Source organism: Rattus norvegicus, chromosome 2 (genome assembly GCF_021556685.1).
Source record: "Rattus norvegicus strain SHRSP/BbbUtx chromosome 2, alternate assembly SHRSP_T2T, whole genome shotgun sequence".
NCBI lineage: Eukaryota > Metazoa > Chordata > Mammalia > Rodentia > Muridae > Rattus > Rattus norvegicus.
The window spans coordinates 233224578-233246139 of record NC_141535.1 but is presented as its reverse complement, the minus strand read 5'-3'; the positions used below and the strand labels follow the sequence as shown (position 1 = coordinate 233246139).

Below are 21562 nucleotides of genomic sequence, written 5' to 3'. Positions count from 1 at the left end.
CAGTGACTTTGTTACTAGGAAAGTTCATATTTGGCTTTTTCTCATCTGGTTCTCTTGCATTTCACCCCTAGCACCTTCTACTGGGAGAATTTCAAACAGTGCAAGCTCTTCAGGTACAGGGGCACCCATGAAGCCAGCTGTGGGGCCACCCCAGCCAAGTGACCAAGACACTCTTGTGCAGAGAGCTGAGCACATTCCGGCGGGCAAGCGGACTCCCATGTGTGCCCACTGCAACCAGGCCATCAGGTCAGTCCGCTTGCTTTGACACTTTCTTCAAAGGACTTTATATTGCTGTGGATCTTTTTAATGTTCTGTAACATGTAAAGTTTTGTTAGTAAAAACTACTCTTGCTGTAAGTCCATGTAATAGGATTACCATGTATAACTATACTGTTTTGATGAAAAGTAACCCTGGGCTCCCTAAAATATTGTCAGTTAATTGATTTCTACCAGATCTAGAAAAATAATCATTAATGCAGTAACCTTTCAGAAATATTAAAATTATGAGGCTTGAAGGGACCCTGAGATCATTTATCTCAGTGTTATTATTTTACAAATTATACAAATGAGGACTTTCATTTACTTGAAAAATAACGTTTAACATAAAAAGAAGAATTGTGAGCCCTGGAGAAGATTATGTTTTAACGCTGAGGCCGTAAAAGTAGTCCTTTGTGTCTGTTCATAAGTGCCTTAAGTATTAGGATATATCGTTCAAGCATTTTCTTCAAAATCTATTTTATTGTCTCTTAAATTCCCCAAAGGGAAAATGCCCGGAGAATTTTTAAGCATATTGTACTACAGCCTCTTAAAGCTCAGCGTTCTCATGAGTGGCTTTAAAATGTTATGAGGTGTGCACGTGAATGCTGGTGGCAGGCCTGTCACCAGAAGGACCTTTGTAAGTTGCCTTGTCGGCAGTAAAAGGAGGTGCCTGAAATTCCTATACTTTCTTCTTTTTAAACTTTCCTATTTTGAATCAGTTGAAACAATGGGGTCTATAAAGGCAAATAAACTTAAGACTAACCTTTCTTTTTATTCTGTTACGTTAATATTATCCAGCATGGTATCTCTAGACCATTATTAATATGCAAGGTGGCTGATCCGATGCCTTAAAACCAAGTATGAATAAACACTCCTCTTAACCTATCAGTAATGGGATACCATGGCAGCCAGAGTACACAGCACAAGATAAAAATAGATTAGCATTCTTATTTTAATGATAGTTCATTTGTGACCATTTAAAATGCAGAAACACATAAACCAAAAGCCCGTATTTATACCATCCTACCACTAAGTTGCCGACTACTAGTTTTCTAGGTTATAATTCTTGGGGGAAGGTAAGGGAACAAAGGGTTAATACGGGGTTTCACTTTAGCCTAGAACTCATTATGTACTCTAGACTGGCCTCAGACTCTGAAGAATTGATATTTCACTTGTGAACCACCTTGCCCAGCCTAGCTCAGAACTTTAAAACATCTACATAAGAAACAAACATTGTCTTATAGAAATAGAATAGATTTTTAATCGTTATTTTTCATGTAACTTTTAATTATATCTTCTTCATAAGACAGTGGCTACCTATACATTATTTGATCAATGACAACACCAATAGACAGGCTAACACAGAAGAGGGAAATTTCAAGAGGCCCTACCCGAGACAAAAATTAGCCAACTAATTAGAGGAAGATTTAGTCTTTTGGGGTGAGCCCCTAATTGATTATCCAATAACAAGTGTTAAACCCTAGAATCATGTGCATATAAGGAACACTAAATGGACTTATCATGGGGTGTGTGTGTGTGTGTGTGTGTGTGTGTGTGTGTGTGTGTGTGTGTGTGTTTGTGAAGCAAGAATAGGACATAGGAGGAATTAGTGTTAGGTAAGAGATGTGGTAAATGATGTAATGGTATTTTAATTCAGTTTCTTGTAAAAAGAACTATCCAGTAGCTATGATGGTAGTTTTAGTGATTACTAAGAGAAGGGCCAGAGCAATAGAGGTCTCCAAAGTCTAGAGCAGTGCAAAGTGAGCAGAAGGCATTAAGTGTTCAGTGAACTGGGGTGTGACTCATAGTTCAGTCAATTGGTTTTGATTCATACTTCTATTTTATATAAATAATCTAATACAAAATCTAATGTAGCACTGCTTTATTCTAGCTAGTAAAGTACAAGTTTAATTACCGCCTACATTTGTTAAGTCTTTCGATTTAATATTAGTAGTTATTAATAATATTAATAACTTTAATAAATATTAATAAATAAGCTCTGACTGGTAACATGGTTTCTGTAAGTTATCTTACCGTGGTTACCCATACTGGTGCCAACTGATACTGTATTCTGGGTTATAATGTTCTTTGTGGAAACAGAATCATTGACTTGTGTGCTGTTACAATTATGCTGCTATCTAGTAAGTTAGTGTCAGAGCATACGTGTTGCTAATTCATGTTGATTATCAACTTCGGTACTCTCCTATAATCACAACCTTCAGTTGATTTTCCTTGAAAATAAGATGCTCAAAGCAAAAGCAACATGCGCCATTTCTCCTTGCGTCATTTCCAGATTTAATGGTAGACTAAGTTGCTTCGATGTACAGACCTTCTGCTCTCTGAAGTACTACGTATTCAGCTAAGGAGATGAATGGCTGTCACTAACTGTCCCCTCATCTGTTGAATTTTATATTGTTTGGTATTATGCAGCTCTTGTTATCATTGAAGCATTAAAACTTCATTTATTAAGGACGTTAGCAGGAATGAGGATTAGCTCATGTCCAGATCATATAACAATAATTAGCATAGCACATTTGCCCGGTGCTCAAGTTCTACAGCAGCTTGCACGTCCTGCAGTCGGCTCAGAGCCCTGGTCAAAGCATAAATCCAGCTCTTGCCCTCGGTGACAGTATTACTTACCAAAGCAAGAAGGTGTTAGATCAAGTGACATTATCTGGGACACCTGTTTCTAAAATGAGCTGCAGTTGCGGTCATACTGCTTTCAACAGAATATCACACCCTGGCAAACCGAGAAACGTGAAGTTGAGCTTATGTTGTTAGTTTTCCATTACTTATTTTTTAGAAGAGTTGGCTATTTTTAGGAAATGTGAAAGGTGTGATGTTAGCAACTGAAGTGATTGTCTTTATAGGGCACCCTTGCCCATACTTTACTGATGGTTTCACTTTGTTTCAATGTTTAAATTTTTCATGTTTATTTGAATCTTGAGAAGTTTATGGCTATTGTCCCTAATATATTCAAAGGTACTACTTTGACTAGTTACGGATGCATAAAGGTATCTAGAAACTTTCCCTGAAGCTTTTGGTTTGTGATAAAATATTTTGAGTCCACGAGGGTGGACCTAACATTACCTTCTGTATGTTAGTGAATGCATCCGCTGTTTGAACACAGTGTAGAAGGAGCACACACAGAAGGGGACTAGTGTAATTCAGACCAGGCTCTGTCTCTTTGTGCAGCAGCAGGCATGTGAAGGACTCAGCTTCTTGAATATACCGTTTTATCTCATTAAGATCAGTTGCGGTTTGTACTGTACAAGGTTAGCTGAACTTTCATGTTTAGCATCTTACATCCTTTTTTTTGAAAGAAGAAAGAATTTTCGATGCTTGGATTTCTTCCTAAGTATAGAATGTTTGGGCGGTGGTCATGTTTCTGTCACTCCATATTTGCCTGCAACACACCAGTGAGTTCATGCAATTCATTGTTTATTCCACTGAGAAAAGAAGTTTTTGTATTCCTAGGGTGTTTTGCTTGGTGATTTTCAAAAGCAGACGCTTTACTGCACCAGCCTGGTCAACTTCTGAATGCCTTTCAACTCCTGTATTTATTGGTCTTTTTTATTGTCCCTTCTGGTTCAGATTTTATTTGAAAATAAAAGGTTTCCTGGCTTAATGTATCAGCTGCTGAATTTAAGAAAACAACTAAAAACATTGGTCAAGATTTATAGGCAAGATATATAAACCAAGATTTAAAATGAGATCAGAAGAATCTAACATCTATATTTGCAATACAATATCACCATTAAGATCCTGTTTGGGGGGGCTGGGGATTTAGCTCAGTGGTAGAGCGCTTACCTAGGAAGCGCAAGGCCCTGGGTTCGGTCCCCAGCTCCAAAAAAAAGAACCCCCCCCCCCAAAAAAAAAAAAAGATCCTGTTTGGATGACAGTGTTTAGTGGATTTTTTTCTTTAGTATTCCGGATGTTGTGCAAAGTCTTGTACCTGAGTGTTGTTCCCACCCTGTGATTACCTTTGTTATTGACACTGTGTATCGATATATAAATTGATACTATGTATCGATATAGATTGATACTATGTATCGATATATAGACTGATACTATGTGTCAGTACATGGATGAAGAAACTGAAGAACAGACAGCTCATATTTGTCAGAATTGTTTAGAGTGTAAATAATAGTACGAGAGTTTTAGTCCAGATCCATCTAACTCCATTGTTTCATGTCTGTAACAACCACTGTGTAGGACAATGCTTACAATTATTAAAATGACAAAAGGAAGTATAGAACTGTAAAATAAAAATCAAACGAAGCTAAGCAAGGTAACAATAAAGCCAGCTGTTTGTTAAATCAACTGATACAGCCTGAAAGCATTGTTGGGATTACTCTCCAGTGTCTTCAGAGGACTCCATGAGGCGTATTCCTGGGATGATTTTAGCTGAGGAAGCTGGCCCTTAGATCCAGATGGACAACTCACAGAGCTGGCAAGGTGGGAGTGCAGAGGCTGGAATCCATATCTGTATGCTTATGAGCTACGTTTACTAATCAAGTCAGTGTTTGCTTAACCAATGGTTCCTTTCCTGAAAACACAACAGTGAGTAGCCCTTGCAGTCAGACCTCTTTACAAAAGGACCAAAGGAACATGGCCAAGTTAACACTGAAGACTCCTGAATCAGTTGACTCAGTGTAACGCTCAGTTTCCTCTGTACAGCATTTTGAGCTTTCTAAGTTGCATAAGTACATTACACATGAGTGTTGTAAACAGATAAACATACAATTATATATTTTTATTGAGTCAGGAAAAATAGCTTAAGCAAGCATGGCTTACTCTAATAGGTATGGCAGTATATTTTGTTCATACATTGAAATGTGCAGATAAATAAGAAAGGAGTAGATAGCATATAGGTTGAACATTGGGACGTTTTTAGCCACTCCTGTAAACAACGTTGTGGAATCTACATGCATTTCTGAGTTCTAAGGTGATAACCCCATTCACAGCTGCTCAGACCTCATGTGATGAGTCAGCAAATCCACTTGGTACTCACTGTGCATTCTGTGCAGTCGCTGTTCCTACTGCAGTCCCAATCCAGCCACCATGTCACCAGGGTAAGGGTTACTTTCTAAGTGGTCTTTCAGTGTGCCCTTGCCCTGTAGCTGGCTTTCACCAACACAGTAGCTCTGTGAATCTTTTTCCCTTTCAGAACTACATTTTTCATTAAGTAAATGAAATCGGGAAAACCAATCTGCTTATTCAGTAATAACATGCGCAGTAATAATGGTTGTAATCTCCACTATGTTCATCGCAGCCTTATTTATAATAGCCAGAAAATGGAAAGAACCCAGATGCCCTTCAACAGAGGAATGGATACAGAAAATGTGGTACATCTACACAATGGAATATTACTCAGCTATCAAAAACAACGAGTTTATGAAATTCGTAGGCAAATGGTTGGAACTGGAAAATATCATCCTGAGTGAGCTAACCCAATCACAGAAAGACATACATGGTATGCACTCATTGATAAGTGGCTATTAGCCCAAATGCTTGAATTACCCTAGATCCCTAGAACAAACGAAACTCAAGACGGATGATCAAAATGTGAATGCTTCACTCCTTCTTTAAATGAGGAAAAAGAATACCCTTGGCAGGGAAGGGAGAGGCAAAGATTAAAACAGAGACTGAAGGAACACCCATTCAGAGCCTGCCCCACATGTGGCCCATACATATACAGCCACCCAATTAGACAAGATGGATGAAGCAAAGGAGTGCAGACCGACAGGAGCCGGATGTAGATCGCTCCTGAGAGACACAGCCAGAATACAGCAAATATAGAGGCGAATGCCAGCAGCAAACCACTGAACTGAGAATAGGTCCCCTATTGAAGGAATCAGAGAAAGAACTGGAAGAGCTTGAAGGGGCTCGAGACCCCAAAAGTACAACAATGCCAAGCAACCAGAGCTTCCAGGGACTAAGCCACTACCTAAAGACTATACATGGACTGACCCTGGACTCTGACCCCATAGGTAGCAATGAATATCCTAGTAAGAGCACCAGTGGAAGGGGAAGCCCTGGGTCCTGCTAAGACTGAACCCCCAGTGAACTAGTCTATGGGGGGAGGGCGGCAATGGGGGGAGGGTTGGGAGGGGAACACCCATAAGGAAGGGGAGGGGGGAGGGGGATGTTTGCCCGGAAACCGGGAAAGGGAATAACACTCGAAATGTATATAAGAAATACTCAAGTTAATTAAAAAAAAAAAATAAAAGCAAAAAAAAAAAAAAAAAAAAAAATGCTCTTAGTTACCCCCCCAAAAAAAAAAAAAAATAATGGTTGTAATAATTACAGGACGTGTACAAGCTGATCTAAACAAATGGACCTCACTTAGTTCTACAGAACATAGAAATAACTTGGTTTCTTCACAGTGTCTGGACCGTTTTACATTCCTATTAGTGTGTGCCCGAGTGTCTGTCTACACATCGTCTTCAGCACCTGGTCCAGCAGATCATGTCAACTCTGTCTGGCTTAGCCTTGTGTAGAAGTGAGAATCCATACAGTGCATTCTCTGAAAGTTCTCCTCAGCTGGCTCTGTCCACCGACTTCATTTTCTCTCTCTGCCGTGAGGTGGAATGGAGATTGATGAGCGTTGTTACTGGAGATGAAGTACTTTTATAGTTGTAAGAAGTTGACTCCACCAAGATGGCATAACAATTGCATAAAGATTGCTCGGCCATCATCGGTCTGTCCAGCTGCACCACCCGGGCTTTGGAGAATCCTGGCACTGTAGTTTGTTATCGACATGACCCTGGCAGAGTTGGCAGATTCTAGTGTCTTCTTCATCTGTCTATGGAGTTCGTTTCTGTGCCTGAGGCTGCTATGAGGATTAAATAGGGGAAAGCAGTAAGCGCTTATGTTTAAGCTATTACTCCCTGTTGGCTTGTGCCCCTTAGGAGACAGCAGCTTCTTTCCCTTTCCAGTTTATACGGTTTCCTTTTTCTCAGCTTATTTTCTCCTTTTCAGGTTGAGGTAGGGTTGGGCAAAAACTAGTTAAAAGTTGTGTGAAGTAGTCTTTCATCTCAACCAGTCAGATGCCTGAACTCTTCCCTTCCTTTCCTTCCAGTCAGCATGTATTTCGTAAGGGCTGAGGGTGTGTGGTGTAAGGGGAGATGAATATTTAATTCCACCACATGGTTATCCAAATTTGTCTTTCGGAGTCACAGGTGGAAACCCAGTGCCTCGTGGAGCAAGACATCTTCAGTGTTAATCTGCTGTCAATAAATGTGTTAATAATTTCACTCTACTGACACAGAAGAAAATGTGCTCCCTTCTACATAGGAGGCTACTGTTTAATCTAGACATAACCTCGGGGGCACTGTCACTGCAGCAAGGAGGATCCAATTAGGTGGGCATTGTCCCTCTCGTGCTGGTTTAGAGCAAGAGCTCTGACAAGAGCAAGACTCATTTTTCTCATATTTCAAAGCCACAGAGTCATTTTCTTTACTGTCCAGGTTTTCCTTTACTGTTCATATTTGAAAAATAAAAGAAACAATGAAACATTTTAAAGTTGTTATTTTAATAAGCTAGACTATATTTTTAATTGTTAATGAATATCTTTGTGTCAAAAAGTTTTTTAATGGCTCTTAAAGAATACATGCAATGTGGTGCTGAAGAGATGGTTCAATGGATAAAGCACATGCCACAGACGCATGAAGACCTGAGTTCAGATTATTCCCCGATCCCCATGATAAGCCGACTAGCTGGACTCAGAGAGAGGTCCTACCTGCCTCAGTAAACAGCGTGAGGAGTGATCAAAGAAGACACCTAATGTCAGCTCTGTGCTTCTGCACACGTGTATGCGTAAGTGTGCAAGTGCCACATATAGCTGCACCACAACACACGAGAACACACATGTATAAGCACACACAAAAAAAGAAAACCTGCAGTGCTAGCCTTCGGAATTACAAGGAGGGCACAGAAGTGAAATCGTGGGTAAAGCCATTCAGAGTGGCGCTCGTGTTGAGATGTGGCCCACAGAGCCGTCTGTAAGCAGGCTCTCCATTCAGATTTTGGGCTGTTTGTTTTGGTTTGGTTTGGTTTGGCACCCTACTCTTCATTGTGATTAAAATTAAAATGATTACTCAAGAGAATCCAAACTGCCTGCTGCAGAAATCTGGTAGGATTTGTTTCCATGGATCCCATGTGAGCCTGACCTGACCCTGTGTGCTCTAAGAGGACCCTCACCATCATGAACTTCCAGAACACCAAGGATGTGTGCCATGAGGCTGCTTCCTATAACGACTATTGATCCTGCCTGATGCATCACACCAAACATTACACAGAGAAGGAATGACTCTCTGAGGGCTAGGTCTGGTGCAGCGCTGTGATCCATAGACCCCAATTCTCTAGTGCTTTGATTTGACCCTAAGACATACTTAAGAACATCTAGGAAAGAGAGTATATGTTCCTTACCAAGTTATTAATGTCTGTCACCCCAACCCACCCACCCCCACCACCAGAGGCACCTCCTCAGGTATTTGGGATTAGGAGATCCACTCTGGGGATTTCTGGTTTTAATCCAAGCCTGCACCAGTATTCACATTTCAGAATGCCCTCTGCAGCTGAACTGACTTCTTTTGAAAACTGAATAATCAATAAGGATGCTGGCCTCAAGGCCATTCAGTTTGTGGTGATGCTTCCTGAGGAAAAACTCAGCCTAGCATTTTAAAAACGTGTTTTAATGGCCATACAGAATATGGCGTAAAGCCCAAAGTCCTACTGTACCCTACATTATAGTCACAGTGAGTGTTTTGTTTTTTGGGTTTTTTTTTTTTTTGACTTATACATTTAGATACCTAGCTAGTGGGGAAGCTTAGAACGCTTAGAAGATCTTGTTCAGCCTTGAGAATGTAACTTCCTGATGTATCTTTCTTTGGTGAAGTACTTGCCAAGTATACACCTAGGAAAACTAATGAGATAACCTGTGAAGTGAGACTGTTCATAAAGCAGTTGTAAATGGAGGGACAGCTGACTGGAGGTAATAGATTTATTTACAATACGTGACACACTGCCGCCATTTCTTTTCTTTTACAAAGAGTTAGCAGATGCCTTCCTTGTTAGTCATTGCAAAACTAATCATGAAGTATTACCCTCCTTGCTTTTAAGCTTTACCAATAATACATTACTTACCTTTAATATAGCAAAGTCACAAGAACAAAAATACCACCAAATTCTTAATAAATAGGCTAAGAAAAGGTAAAACTAGAAAATACTTTATATGCTTCACAGAAGAAAGTTTCATTTACACAAGGTTTTCTACTGCCTGGCTTTTGCAGAATTGAGAGCTGAATCTGAGTAAACGATAGTGTTTTTATTAAGAAGCTTGGCATGTGGATTTGGACATGGTAGCACCAGACTGTTGGTTGTGGGGAACAGTTGCCAAAAGAAACAAATATAGTTTTTTTGTGTGGTGTGTGGTGTGGTGTGGTGTGGTGGTGTGTGTGTGTGTGTGTGTGTGTGTGTATGTGTATGTGTGGTGTGGTGTGCATGTACCTGTGTGTGTCTTCTGTAGAGTGTACATGAGTATGTGAGTGCATGCACCCATGTGTGTGTATGTAGAGGCCAGAGAAAGACACTGGATGTACTGTACCAATCTCTGCCTTACTGCCTTGAGACGCTCTCCGATCTCTCATTGACCCAGAAGCTCACTTCTCTACAAGCCATGGTACTCTCAGGCTCCCCATTTTCAGCTCCAGATGTGGAGTCACTGGCATATGCAGCCGTGCCCTGTGAGGTAGCTGTTAAATAACAGATTTGTGTTGTCACAGGTTAGAAGCTGTTTCGCATGATGCTTATCCCAATGAGGTACTGGTAGTAATCAGCCTATGTCCAGTGCTACGAGATAGCCAGTAATTGCCTGTGGTCATTCTGTGGTGCTGGTTTACAGGGTAAAATTGAAAGCAGAGTCTCGGGTGACTAGAACGCTGGGAAATAGAAGCATCAGCCCCTAGCTTTGGCTCAGTAATGTCTTGATGTTTGCCATGTCTTTTGAATACTCTGGCCTCGCTGCCCCGTCTGTTGAACTGAGTTATAGTAATTGCCCTGGTCTATCTCACAGGAATGCCGTATGAACAAATTAGATAAGTGTAAAAGTGCCTTGGAGGTAAAGCTGCTCAATGAATAAAAATTAGTGTGATGTAGCTACCACGAGTGTGTTGCTGACGCTAGTCTGCTTCGTCTCCAGTCTTCTAACTAGATAAGGCTTCCTAATGGGTTCCTCTTCAGGAAACCAAACAAACCATCATTTCATGGCTGTAGTATTTGGGGGGAAATCTACCAATACAAACATTTGTTACCTTGATAAAGAAAAATGCACATTAAAATCAGTCATAGCTAAGCATGGTGTCATTTATACCTATAATCCCAAGCATTTGGTAGGCTGAGGCAGGAGGATCATGAACTTGAAGCCCCTGGGGCTATCAGTTAATTTTCAGACCAGCTTAGGATATAAAATAAGCTCTTATTGTCCAACTCCCACCCCCCCAAAATCTGTCCCATTCAGAGGAGGACAAGGGGAGGGATTGGTAGACATTAGGAATAAATCTTCAATTATGCAAGTAACAATGATTTCTGTACAACACCATGGTACATGGTGTACATAGCACTGTTATTCATAGTTAAGTACAGTTCGGGGGCAGATCTCATGTCAAATGTTCTTAATGCAGTGAAATTTAAATTAGTCACATTGGAGTTAAATAAAACCCTTCCAACTAGCTTCAAAAAACTGATAATATACAGCTCAGTTTCTGTGGCCAATTTAGAAGGTGAATTCGAAACATTTAATAAAGTTGTGAAGTAAATCAGATGTGGGGAGGAAAGACTGACTCTTCTCAGGAAATCATTGTTTTTAAGGATCGAACATTGCCAAATTGAAAACTTTTTTCCTGTTTTCCTTTCATCTTATAATATGTTGCTGTGATTGACTCTTCTCTATCCTAGTCAGCATTCTCCTCTCTGTCATGGTGACACGGAGTGACTCACTACAACTCAGTCAAACAGGCCCTGAGTCCCAGCAACAGGGAACCTCCAAGAGCTAGGACAATTCATCCCCTTTCTCTTTACACAAATATAGTCTCTGTGTAGTCGACAGTGCCACCACGCTCAGTGCTGTGCAGTCGACAGACAGTGCCACCATGCTCAGTCCTAGGAAGGACATAGAGCAGACAGTTAATTAACCATATATGGAAGGGGGTTTCTCCAGGACAGCTCCAGAAGCTTTCACCTTTGAGTCTAGTTGGTCTCTTTCCCGTTGGCAGGGGACCTTTTCTCGTGGCTCTGGGGAAGTCCTGGCATCCAGAAGAATTCAACTGTGCTCACTGCAAAAACACGATGGCCTATATAGGCTTTGTGGAGGAGAAGGGAGCACTGTATTGTGAGCTATGTTATGAGAAGTTCTTTGCTCCTGAATGTGGCCGGTGCCAGAGGAAGATCCTTGGGGTGAGTATTTGAAACTACTTATTTATTTTTAGTACATCTTAAGCCATGTAGGTCTTGTAATAAAATCTTTTCATTATTTTTACCTGATTTTTCTTGTTGTTTTATCAGCCCTCTCTGCTTTTCTTTAGTAGTATTTCTTATAAAACAAAACTTAACAGACCTCTAAAGAAATATATCAGACTCCTGGGGTTAGTGGGCTTTGGTTTTGTCTTACTGGGTGCTGGCTTGTCTGGTGAAAGTCTACCTCTATGGGAAAGTAAGTGACTGTGGGTGTGTTACCTCAGCAGGGCCGTGTTTGCTCAGGAATGAAGGGGTCGCCCAGGACCACACACAGGAGCTCCAAGACCCAACACCGTGGCTGGCTTAAATTAAATTCCATAGCTTTTATAAGAGTAGCTTTTCCTACTTGTCAGAGTTCAAGCACAGGCCACTGATCTCACGAAATATACAAAATATGGAAAATGTGAACTTTATGATATTTTTATTTGAATGAATATAATGTTTGAAATGTGACTTCAGTTATAAAAGTGAACATGTGATAGGAAAAGCATTTCATGCTGTACTTTCCTTGGCAAAAGAACTTAATAACGATGAATAAATGTATATCCTGTCATGTAACAACCAGTTATCAATGGCATCATAAGAGTCAGGTACCTACTGTAGGTGACTTGTAGTGGGAATTTGACTTTAGAAGAAACCAGTGTTCTTGGCTTTAACATATAAAAGTTGGATTCTACCTACTCCTCTTAATATGAAATACAATAATGAAACTCTAGAAAAGTGTGATTTACTGAGGACATGCTTAAAGAGGTCTGAAACCTTACATGACTTATTTCTGTGGTATCATTTTGTACACTATGTTGGTAATAAGGTAGTATAATGGCTAGCTGGCCTGTTTCTTCATAACTGCTGACCAATATCAGTTAGTAAACAACATGTTAAAATACCATGTTAGTGAGTAAAAACATTCTGTGTATCAGAGGGTAATTAATAAAAAGTCAATAATAGTTGAAAACCATAAGACTCTAGGAAAAGAAAGAAAAAATTCCTATGGTATTAAGTATTCTTCGGAAATTATTTTTTAATTGTTTTACCTCTTCTCAACAATTCTTGGAAAACTAATAACCCCAAACCTCTTAATGATTCAAATGCCTTCCAAATCCTGCATCTTGGAGTATTTAACCAGAGGCCTTTTTGCTTTTGTGGTGCACACGTTAGTTACTCAGTGGAGTGAGTGAGGAGTATAGTCACGGCTGATTCCCAAAGCTAAGCCCTCAGCGAGCTGATTGGATTAAACTGATTACATTATTGCTTCCGTAATGCACTGGGGTTGAGGCTTGTTTAGTTTTTAAATGTTTCCCCCTCCTCCGTGACATTTTCAAGATAATGCCATGAAAGTTTTCTGAGTAACACGTCCTGACACCGTTGAAAAAAAGCAGAGTGTGTTGTAGCAAGCACTCCCTACTTGCTGTGTGTGTGATGGTTATAGCAGTAGTAATTGTTCTTTAAGTTTATGGATTTGTGTTAATGAAAAGCACGCATATCACAGTAGCTTCTAGTGACGTCAGCATCTACCACTGGGCATCTCCTGTTTCTTTGAAAAGTTCAAGACAGCTATGAAATCCGTAAGTCTACTTTGAGTTAGCGTGTGACACCAATTAGAGTGGATGTTGGTATGTTTCTTGTCCTCTGTCTTTACGTCCGTCCTCCTTTCTATAACAGGAAGTCATCAATGCTTTGAAGCAGACCTGGCACGTGTCCTGTTTTGTGTGTGTGGCCTGTGGAAAACCCATCCGTAATAATGTTTTCCACTTGGAAGATGGCGAGCCCTACTGTGAGACAGGTGAGACAATAAACCGTGAGCGCTCAGGTGAGAGCGAGGCCGAGACACTCACACTGCTGCAAAACTGAAAGAAAAGTCAGGGCCAACGAGCTTTCGTAACCGTTTTAGATGTATTGCATATTACTCTACATAGCATAACGACAACGATAATAACAACAACAAAACTGTTTGTGACTTTGTTGAGACAAACATTTCCAACTTCATTATGAACATTTAAGAAGATTAGCATTCCTTAGGAAAAATATTATGCTTGGATCTCCAATCCTTTATAGATATAAGTTCTACCCAAAACGTAGCTTAAAGGCACAAATTGTAGTAACAGATACCAAGTGCTTATAAGCACAAGAATGTTCACATTCAGATGTTACTGCTCTGCTTTCTAAAGCAGCAACCTTAAAAGTAAGTGTGAAATCCTTTGCTACTTCACTGAATAGGAGAGTGATCCTGGCTTAGATTGCTCCCTGGTAAAGTTATTCTTAATAATTTCGGTTCTAAGCACCTGTCAATCCCGTTTTCTCATCCCAGTGCCCAGCGCTTCCTTTTCCTTTGCACATCTGCAGTGACCTTTCTTATCTTTTACTCTTCATTCAGCTATTGCTTCCACAATGCATATTCCGAAATATGAAACGTGCTTTCCCTTACTCTGCCTCTGTTAACTACCATTAACTGCATTCCCACTGTTGAGTTTTTATCTTACTTTGGACTGAAATTACGAGTGTGGTCCTAGAAACGGGACTTTGCACAGGGATGCAGCTCAGGAAGCTTGTGTCCGAGGCTGGCTCCACACCGCTTGCATTTTCCTTCACTCTGCTCTGGTTCTCACCTTCCCCTCAGCCCCTTAGTTAGGGCAGGTTTGGCTCTGCTTCAGGCTGTCCACCAGGAAGCCCCCAGAACCTCCAATAAAATACGCCATGGGTTGTCAGTAGTAAAGTTGGCTGTAAACTGCTTACCGTTCTCAGAATACCCTGTGTTTTGCAGTGACTTATTTCTTCTGAAGAGAGACTTGGGTTTGTTTAGTTGACTTAGATTGTGAGTTTTAGCAGCTTTGTAAGACACTCTACGTGAGCCAAATCATAGACGTCTGCCTAGCCTATGGTGTTTAATACACTTTAAAGGGAATCATGACATAAAACTAATGCACTGCCTGCAGAGGGGGATTACAATCAAATTTTAGTCTTTTTTCCTTAACCAGTTCTTAGCAGTGGTCCCATCTCAGTAGATGGCTGCACAGCCCACTGTCCAGAGGCCTAGAATTTCTCTCTTTCTCTGTTCTTCCAAAACCCAATCTAACAAGTAGCTTCCGGTGGGTGTTGACAATCGTCTCCATCCATCTCCAGTGTCACCGCCACACCCAGCCTGCTCTGTGCTTGGACTTCCCAGTAGCAGCTGGGGAGAAATCAGGGCACCCTCAACAATGCCAGTCAGATTGTGTTATGTCCTGTAAAGGATTTCTATAAGAAGGGCACTATTCTCCTTGCTAGAACCTGCTTTGTGGGCTTTTATCTGCTGCCCTGTACATCTTGACCTGAGATCTAACCCACCTTTATTTCTGAACATGGCCGAGACTTTAGTTCTCCTAGGTAAGCGCTCTACCACTGAGCTAAATCCCCAGCCCCTGCTCCAGCACCTTCTTACAGTTTCTTCTAACTGATCTCAGTATGATTCTTCAAGTTTCATCATGACTGCTAGATCTCCAGAACCTTCCTGTATAATGTAGTGTAGGCTACCCATTCTCTATCACAGCACTTCTTCCTTCGTTTGTTTGTCAGTCGTCCTTATCCCAGTCTTAACAAAGTCCCCTGAGATGAGCATCCACACCTGTCCTATAGACGCTGAACCTCCGTGGGGCTGGAGCTCTGCCCAGGAGAGTCACTGGATGTGAAGTCAACACTTGGTGCTGAAGCATGTTAGCATAGCACCGCACGTTATAGAATCTCTCCCCTCCAACTTCAGCTATATTGACAGGACTGACGGCCAAAAGCTGGATCATAGGTCAGCACAACAGATGAAATGTCATAAAAGAGGATGAAAATGTGGAAAAGTGTGGGAAAGAAAAACCGTGCATCTCAGGTGTTCTTATTTAATAATAAAGAAAGGACAAGGACCGTCTGCAGAAATTGTCCTGTCTCCCATCAGTGAGGAACTCCCAACCAAGCTGCCTCACTCCCGGGGATAATGCATTCTTCACATCCACCTCAGTCTTAACCTCTGTTAACTTCCATCCTAACCACTGTCTGCTGTGACCCGCAGTTCCAAAGCCTCGCCATGTTTAAATTGCATCTCTCTCCTTACTTGACGCAGACTATTATGCACTTTTTGGAACAATATGTCGCGGGTGTGAATTCCCCATAGAGGCTGGTGACATGTTCCTGGAAGCTCTGGGCTCCACCTGGCATGACACTTGCTTTGTGTGCTCCGTAAGTAAACTGTACTGCCCTGGTCAAAGCTTAGTGCTTGATACCCCAGGGTGGGGGAGTATGGGGATGGGGGTGGGGCTCACAGAGGCAAAGGTGAGGGATGAGGGAGAACTCCGTTAACCTGGAGAGGGAGGGCAACACTTGGGATGTAGATAAATAAGATAATTAATTTTAAAAAAGCTTAGTGCTTAATGGGAGTAACAGCACTTTGGGTTTTTCCATTCCTCAAAGCTAAGGAACAGTGGTTTTTGATGTTCTTAAAAGTTGGATTTGAAATTATTTGGCATATAATAGGATTTTACCCTCTAATGCATTCTTGACTCTAAGGAGAAGATACTTTTTCTTTTTTTAATATGAGTCATTTTCTTAAATTCTTTTATTAAACAGCTCAAGGGGTTTTTTTTTGATACATTAGATATTTCTTAAATGGAAAAGAAATTATAAAAAACTAGAGAACCAGCAAGATGGTTCAATTTTCCTCCTGACTGATAGAGGTAGCTCATGGATTCTTTTCCTTTTCTTTTTGAAACTATGAACATGGAAGATATTACCTACTTCACTTGTCTTTTTTTAGTGCTTTGGGATTTGGATTGATTTATTTTTATGTGTTTGTATGTATGTGTGTTTGTGTACATGTGTGTGTTCATATGTTTACATGTTTGTGGAGACTGAAGGACAACCTCAAGTGTCACTCTGACAACACTGGCCACCTTCTTTGAAGCCAAGTTTCTCATGGGCTAGAGCTTCTGGCGAGAGATTCCCCAGTTCCCTCTCCTTCCCTCTTGGGATTACAAGCAAGCCCGCCATTTGTAATGGTTTCTCGGGGTCAAACTCAAGGGCTTTACTGACTGAGCTAGCCCCACAGCTTTTTGTAGGGACAGGGTCTCTGTGTTCCCTGACTGATATAGAACTTGATAGATAGATGACGTTAGTCTTGAACTCAGACAGATCTGCCTGCCTCTGCCTCCAGAGATCTGGAATGGAAGGTCTGCAGCCCTATACCTAGTGTTCTGACGTTCTTAATGATTAGGATAGATCAGATTAACGTTGGCATGAGGTACCTTCTGTCATTTAGAAGCTAATATTCAGTAGAGCTCTTCCATGACAGTATTTGATTTCTGTTAGCGCTGTTAGATTTAATCATATCTAACACTGTTTTGATACCTGGTGCATAAAAGAATTAGGTAAAGGTGAAATCAAATGATTTCTTCAACCATTACCTTTGAGCTCATCCATATTTTTATTTCATCGTCTTTTAGACTTCATAAAGTTTATAAAGAGCAGCTTCTACATAGTTTCCTTCTCAGGAAGATCTTATGAGCATTGTCAGCTTGCAAGGCAGCAGAAAGAACATGGAGGTGAAAGTGTGGGTAGCAGGATCTTAAAGCCACTCACCAGGCAGATGCTGCCTGCCTAAGACTTTCACGGTAGACTCAAGTTAAATCAGTTCCTTCTTGAATGGATAGTTTGTCCAGGAAGTAAATAAAAACCAGCCTGCTGGGGCTGGAGAGGTGGCTCAGTGACCTCTGAGTCAGGCTCAGAACACTGACTGCTCTTGCAGAGGATCCAAGATTGACTTCCGGTATCCATGTGAGGCAGCTGACAACCAGGGTTCTCTGGGTGCCCAAGATACCTGACGCATGCATATACCATACTCATACGTACACACAATGAAAGACAAGACAATGAGAAGAGCCATCTATGGCCAGTGTGTTATAGGTCAGACTGACTTGAGTTTTGGTCATGCTTGGCAAAGCAGTCAAACTGTGTTTCTTTTGAATGCTTTAATTCTCTGTAAGAGGAAACAGATTTTTTAAAAATCATTAGAATTTATATACTTAATGTGACTTTTGATGTATTAAAATTTCCTTTGGGACTAAGTGTTTTCCTCTTAGTAAAGAAAAGCAATTATCAGTTATTTAAATAAATCAGTCTATGTTCTAGAAAAAAAAATCACCCTTTGCTTTTTAAAAATGACAAAATGTCATGGTAATCATGAAGTGCCAGGGTATCTCACACAACTGTCTAAAGAACTTATAATGTTGCTCATTCTGGGGCAGTCACTTTCCATTGGGAGATTTGATTTAAATAATGCTATTCTTTTACATAATGCTTCTCTCTCTCTTTCTCTCTCTCTCTCTCTCTCTCTCTCTCTCCTTTTTTTTTTCCAGGTGTGTTGTGAAAGTTTGGAAGGGCAGACATTTTTCTCCAAGAAGGACAAGCCACTTTGCAAAAAACATGCTCATTCTGTGAATTTCTGAAAATCAACAGTTCCAGGAAAGAGAAGAAATTTGAAGAAAAAGGAGGAAAATTAAAATTACCATTTAATTTTTAGTTTTAATATTTATACGGAGTTCTAAAATAATAATAATAGCCCTGAAGGGATAAACTCAAACATTAAAAATCAAATCTGAGAAAACGTTTGCCTTCAGAAAGTCACAGAGTTTGGCATTTGTCATTCCTTGCCAGTATTTTCTGCCCATGAAATAGCCTTTATAAAAATCAATTTCCTGGCTATTAAGTTCATCTTAGAATAAATCAGCAAAGGATTACATTTTTAGAATTAAAATCTCTAGCCTCTATGCTGAAATGATACTTTTGAGGTGGTAGCTATGAGAATCCACAGAAGGCAATAAAAGTGCCTTAAACCTTACTAACAAGAATAATAGTTTAATAAACCCATTTTATCTTTGGAGTAGTAAGTAGAAGTTTAAATAAATTTCAAGAGTAGGCAGTCTCTTTTTCTGTTCAGCGTGTGTGCTTGCTTTGGTCTTATCATTCGTCTTACCTTTAGTAAGATGGAAATTCTTGATCAATGCGTATGATGCCAGTAAGAGATTCTGTGATCTCTCCTGTTCTCCCAGAGGCTGCCATGTTGCTTAAGGTCACAGACGCTGACCCCTCTTCAGATAGAGCAGGTCGTTTGCATTGTGCATGGCTGCCTGGTCTAGACGGCCGTGCTTGCCGTCTCTTAGGCTGAAGATATTTCAGTATCCTTGGACTCTGATAGTCCTGTCTCCTTTTTAGAAAGGAGTAGGTAGAAGATAAGGAATTAGGGAAATGAAGCAATTGTAAGCAGAAACTTAAAAGAACTGTTTCCCGCCTTCAGATGATGAGCTGACTGACTTGCACAGCTATGTCTCTCACTGAAGATTCGAAAATGCCTTGCCCAGTAATTTTTCTTTTTTTTTTTTGGATTGAGGGTTATGATTGATAAAATCCAACTAAATATTGTTACTGTGTTTTTTGCTCATTTAAAATTGTTCTGGGATTTTGTTTCTTGTTTTTCATTTGGGATTCTTTTCTATCAGTAAGTAAATCCCCTCCAGCTGTGTGATCACTGAGTTAGACAACTTTGGTTCTCTGGTGTTCGGTGGTAAGGAGGAATCATGATGCAGTTCTCACATTCCCCTGTCATCTGTTCCTCACGAGTGGGTAGAGTATCCTGCGGGCACTGCTTATAGTCAGGACAGGGACTGGAAGACAGCCGTGCAGCGTGGTTCACTCCCCAGGGAAAAAACAAATGACGGCATTTTGTATTTTTCTTATTGTTTCTACAATGAATAAAAGCCCAAGATCCTGCTGAGTTATAGCTTAAATCTGTGGGGACAAGGTGCTTTTAGAATCCAGATAGAGTTCCCAGGGTCCTGCTGCCCCATCACTCAAGTGCACTTGTACATCCCGTGTGTGTGTGTGTGTGTGTGTGTGTGTGTGTGTGTGTGTGTGTGTGTCTTAGACTACAGTATTTGTTTAACCTCACTAAGAACTTTCAAGGCATCTGTCCTGAAAGCTGCTAGTCTATGATCTAGTAAATGTGTACTACATGAAGATAGTAATGGACTGGGACATAAGCGAACAGCAAGGGTGACACCACATTGCAAACCGAAAGCTTCTCCTGTAGCAGCCCAGGTTACCTCCTCACCTGTGCTTGTGGGAAGGCAGGAAGTGTCTTTGAAAGTCAGTGCTGGAACTTGATACATTAGGTCTCTCTGCTGCTGCAGTGATCAGTACCAGACTTGATGGCTCATGTGCGTTAGTTCAGATCTGAATGTCAGGCTTTGGCTTTATACGACAAAATGAGTGGGTGATTTTGTTTTGATGTGGTAGTTTTGTTTTGTCTCTTAGATGCTGTGCAAAGATAATATTCAAAAACTCATTGGCATTTGTATATTCAAAGACTTGTCTTCAACTTGGATTTCTTATAGAAGTATTGTTCTCTAAGATATCATTTTAATTAAGTCTTTACTTCTGTGAGTTACTTGTAGAGCATAATGCTGCCTTTTATAATGCTGTATTTCTCTGAATTTAATCTGTAAAAGGCTAGCGCGTCCTATTAATTTGGCATTGTGTCTTTATTCTTTGCTGCCTGGTTTATGGCAAATTTTATATCCATTCCTAAAAAGTGAACTCTGGGAAAATGAGCTCTCACCATAACCAGATCTGTCTGTAGTGGGGATTGGCTTGTCTCGTTTACCAGCGTGGGTCTTTAGCTACCTGGCACAGTGCTTTACCCTCTGACAAGCTCCCTGGGTATTTATGGCTTCTGTGTCAGTAGCATTTTTTTTTCACTACTTTCACCTACAAACGCTGAGCTTTCCTCGTGCTGGATGTATGTTTCGAAGGCTGTACTCGATAAACTCCAGATGGAATCCATGGTGCAAGACTTTACGTCCCTCATTCGATATCACGTTGTCCAGATTTTTACGGGCCCAGATTGATTGTTTCTCTGTTGTCCTGTCTGACTGTTGCCAGTCAAGGTAGTAACCTGCTTGTGTTCCTGTGACTCCGTGCTTCCCCTTGGTAAGGTTACCTTCCCCATGTAAAAACTGAAGCCTAATTATTTGGCCATGGTATTAAAACAAAAGTAACCATTTGTTCACAAAGAGTTTGTAAACAAAATCCTTTGAATATTGATATAAAACTATGTTTAAAATGATCTATGACAAAATGTACTCTTTCCAAGGAGCTTCCATAGAAAAGTCATTACTGCAGTGTGAATTCAGTGCAGCATTAATGTTCTTCGGCATTTGCAGTTCAGTCATCTCCATGATGCAGAGGAAACCATGAGACAGTCTTACACAAATGTATTGCGTCCTGCCCCTCACCTCCAAATGCCTAAGGTATTGGACTCTTATGTGTAATGTGCCGAACCTGTCCATGCTGTCTTTTCTTTCTTCACCTTTTAAAGTCTGTGTACAGCTGCTCTTTTGCTTTTGGATATATTTTTAATTAAAAAAAAAATCACATGAGAAATGTAATCTGTGTAGTGATGCTGTAATGAGCATATACTCAATAAACAACTGCCATAATGTCGACAGCATGCCTGGCTTTTTTTTTTTTCCTCCCTGTGTGCTCTGTGCTCTCACTTAAGTGAGCATGGGGAAAAGTCACATTTCGTCGGCACAGGACTGGAGATGGCGTGACAACCCCTGATGAGTCTCTGCCGCCGTGTCAGCCAGCCTCAGAGCACGACATTTGAAAATACTGCTCTTACTGTATTATCTACCTTCTGTTCTTTGCATGTACAATGTATAAGACATGTTTGCAAGTTAGTAGATAAGCTGTCTTTATGTGTTTATCACTAAAAT

General features: G+C 40.6%; 1 protein-coding gene across 19 annotated transcripts in view; it reads left to right on the top strand.

The window, feature by feature from the left end:
* Positions 1 to 21289, top strand: part of Pdlim5 (PDZ and LIM domain 5) — a 168053-nt gene extending 146764 nt beyond the window's left edge. For 18 of the 19 annotated variants that reach the window (XM_087632633.1, XM_087632655.1, XM_087632630.1 and 15 more), the window contains 5 exons: positions 72 to 246; positions 11534 to 11714; positions 13437 to 13557; positions 15859 to 15974; positions 18146 to 21289. In XM_087632633.1, the coding sequence (XP_087488759.1) occupies positions 72 to 246; positions 11534 to 11714; positions 13437 to 13557; positions 15859 to 15974; positions 18146 to 18235 (683 nt within the window). In that variant the 3' untranslated portion in view covers positions 18236 to 21289. The remainder of the gene's footprint in view (positions 1 to 71; positions 247 to 11533; positions 11715 to 13436; positions 13558 to 15858; positions 15975 to 18145) is intronic. The other variant, NM_053326.1, reaches the window with a different exon arrangement.
* Positions 21290 to 21562: the final 273 nt, after the last annotated feature.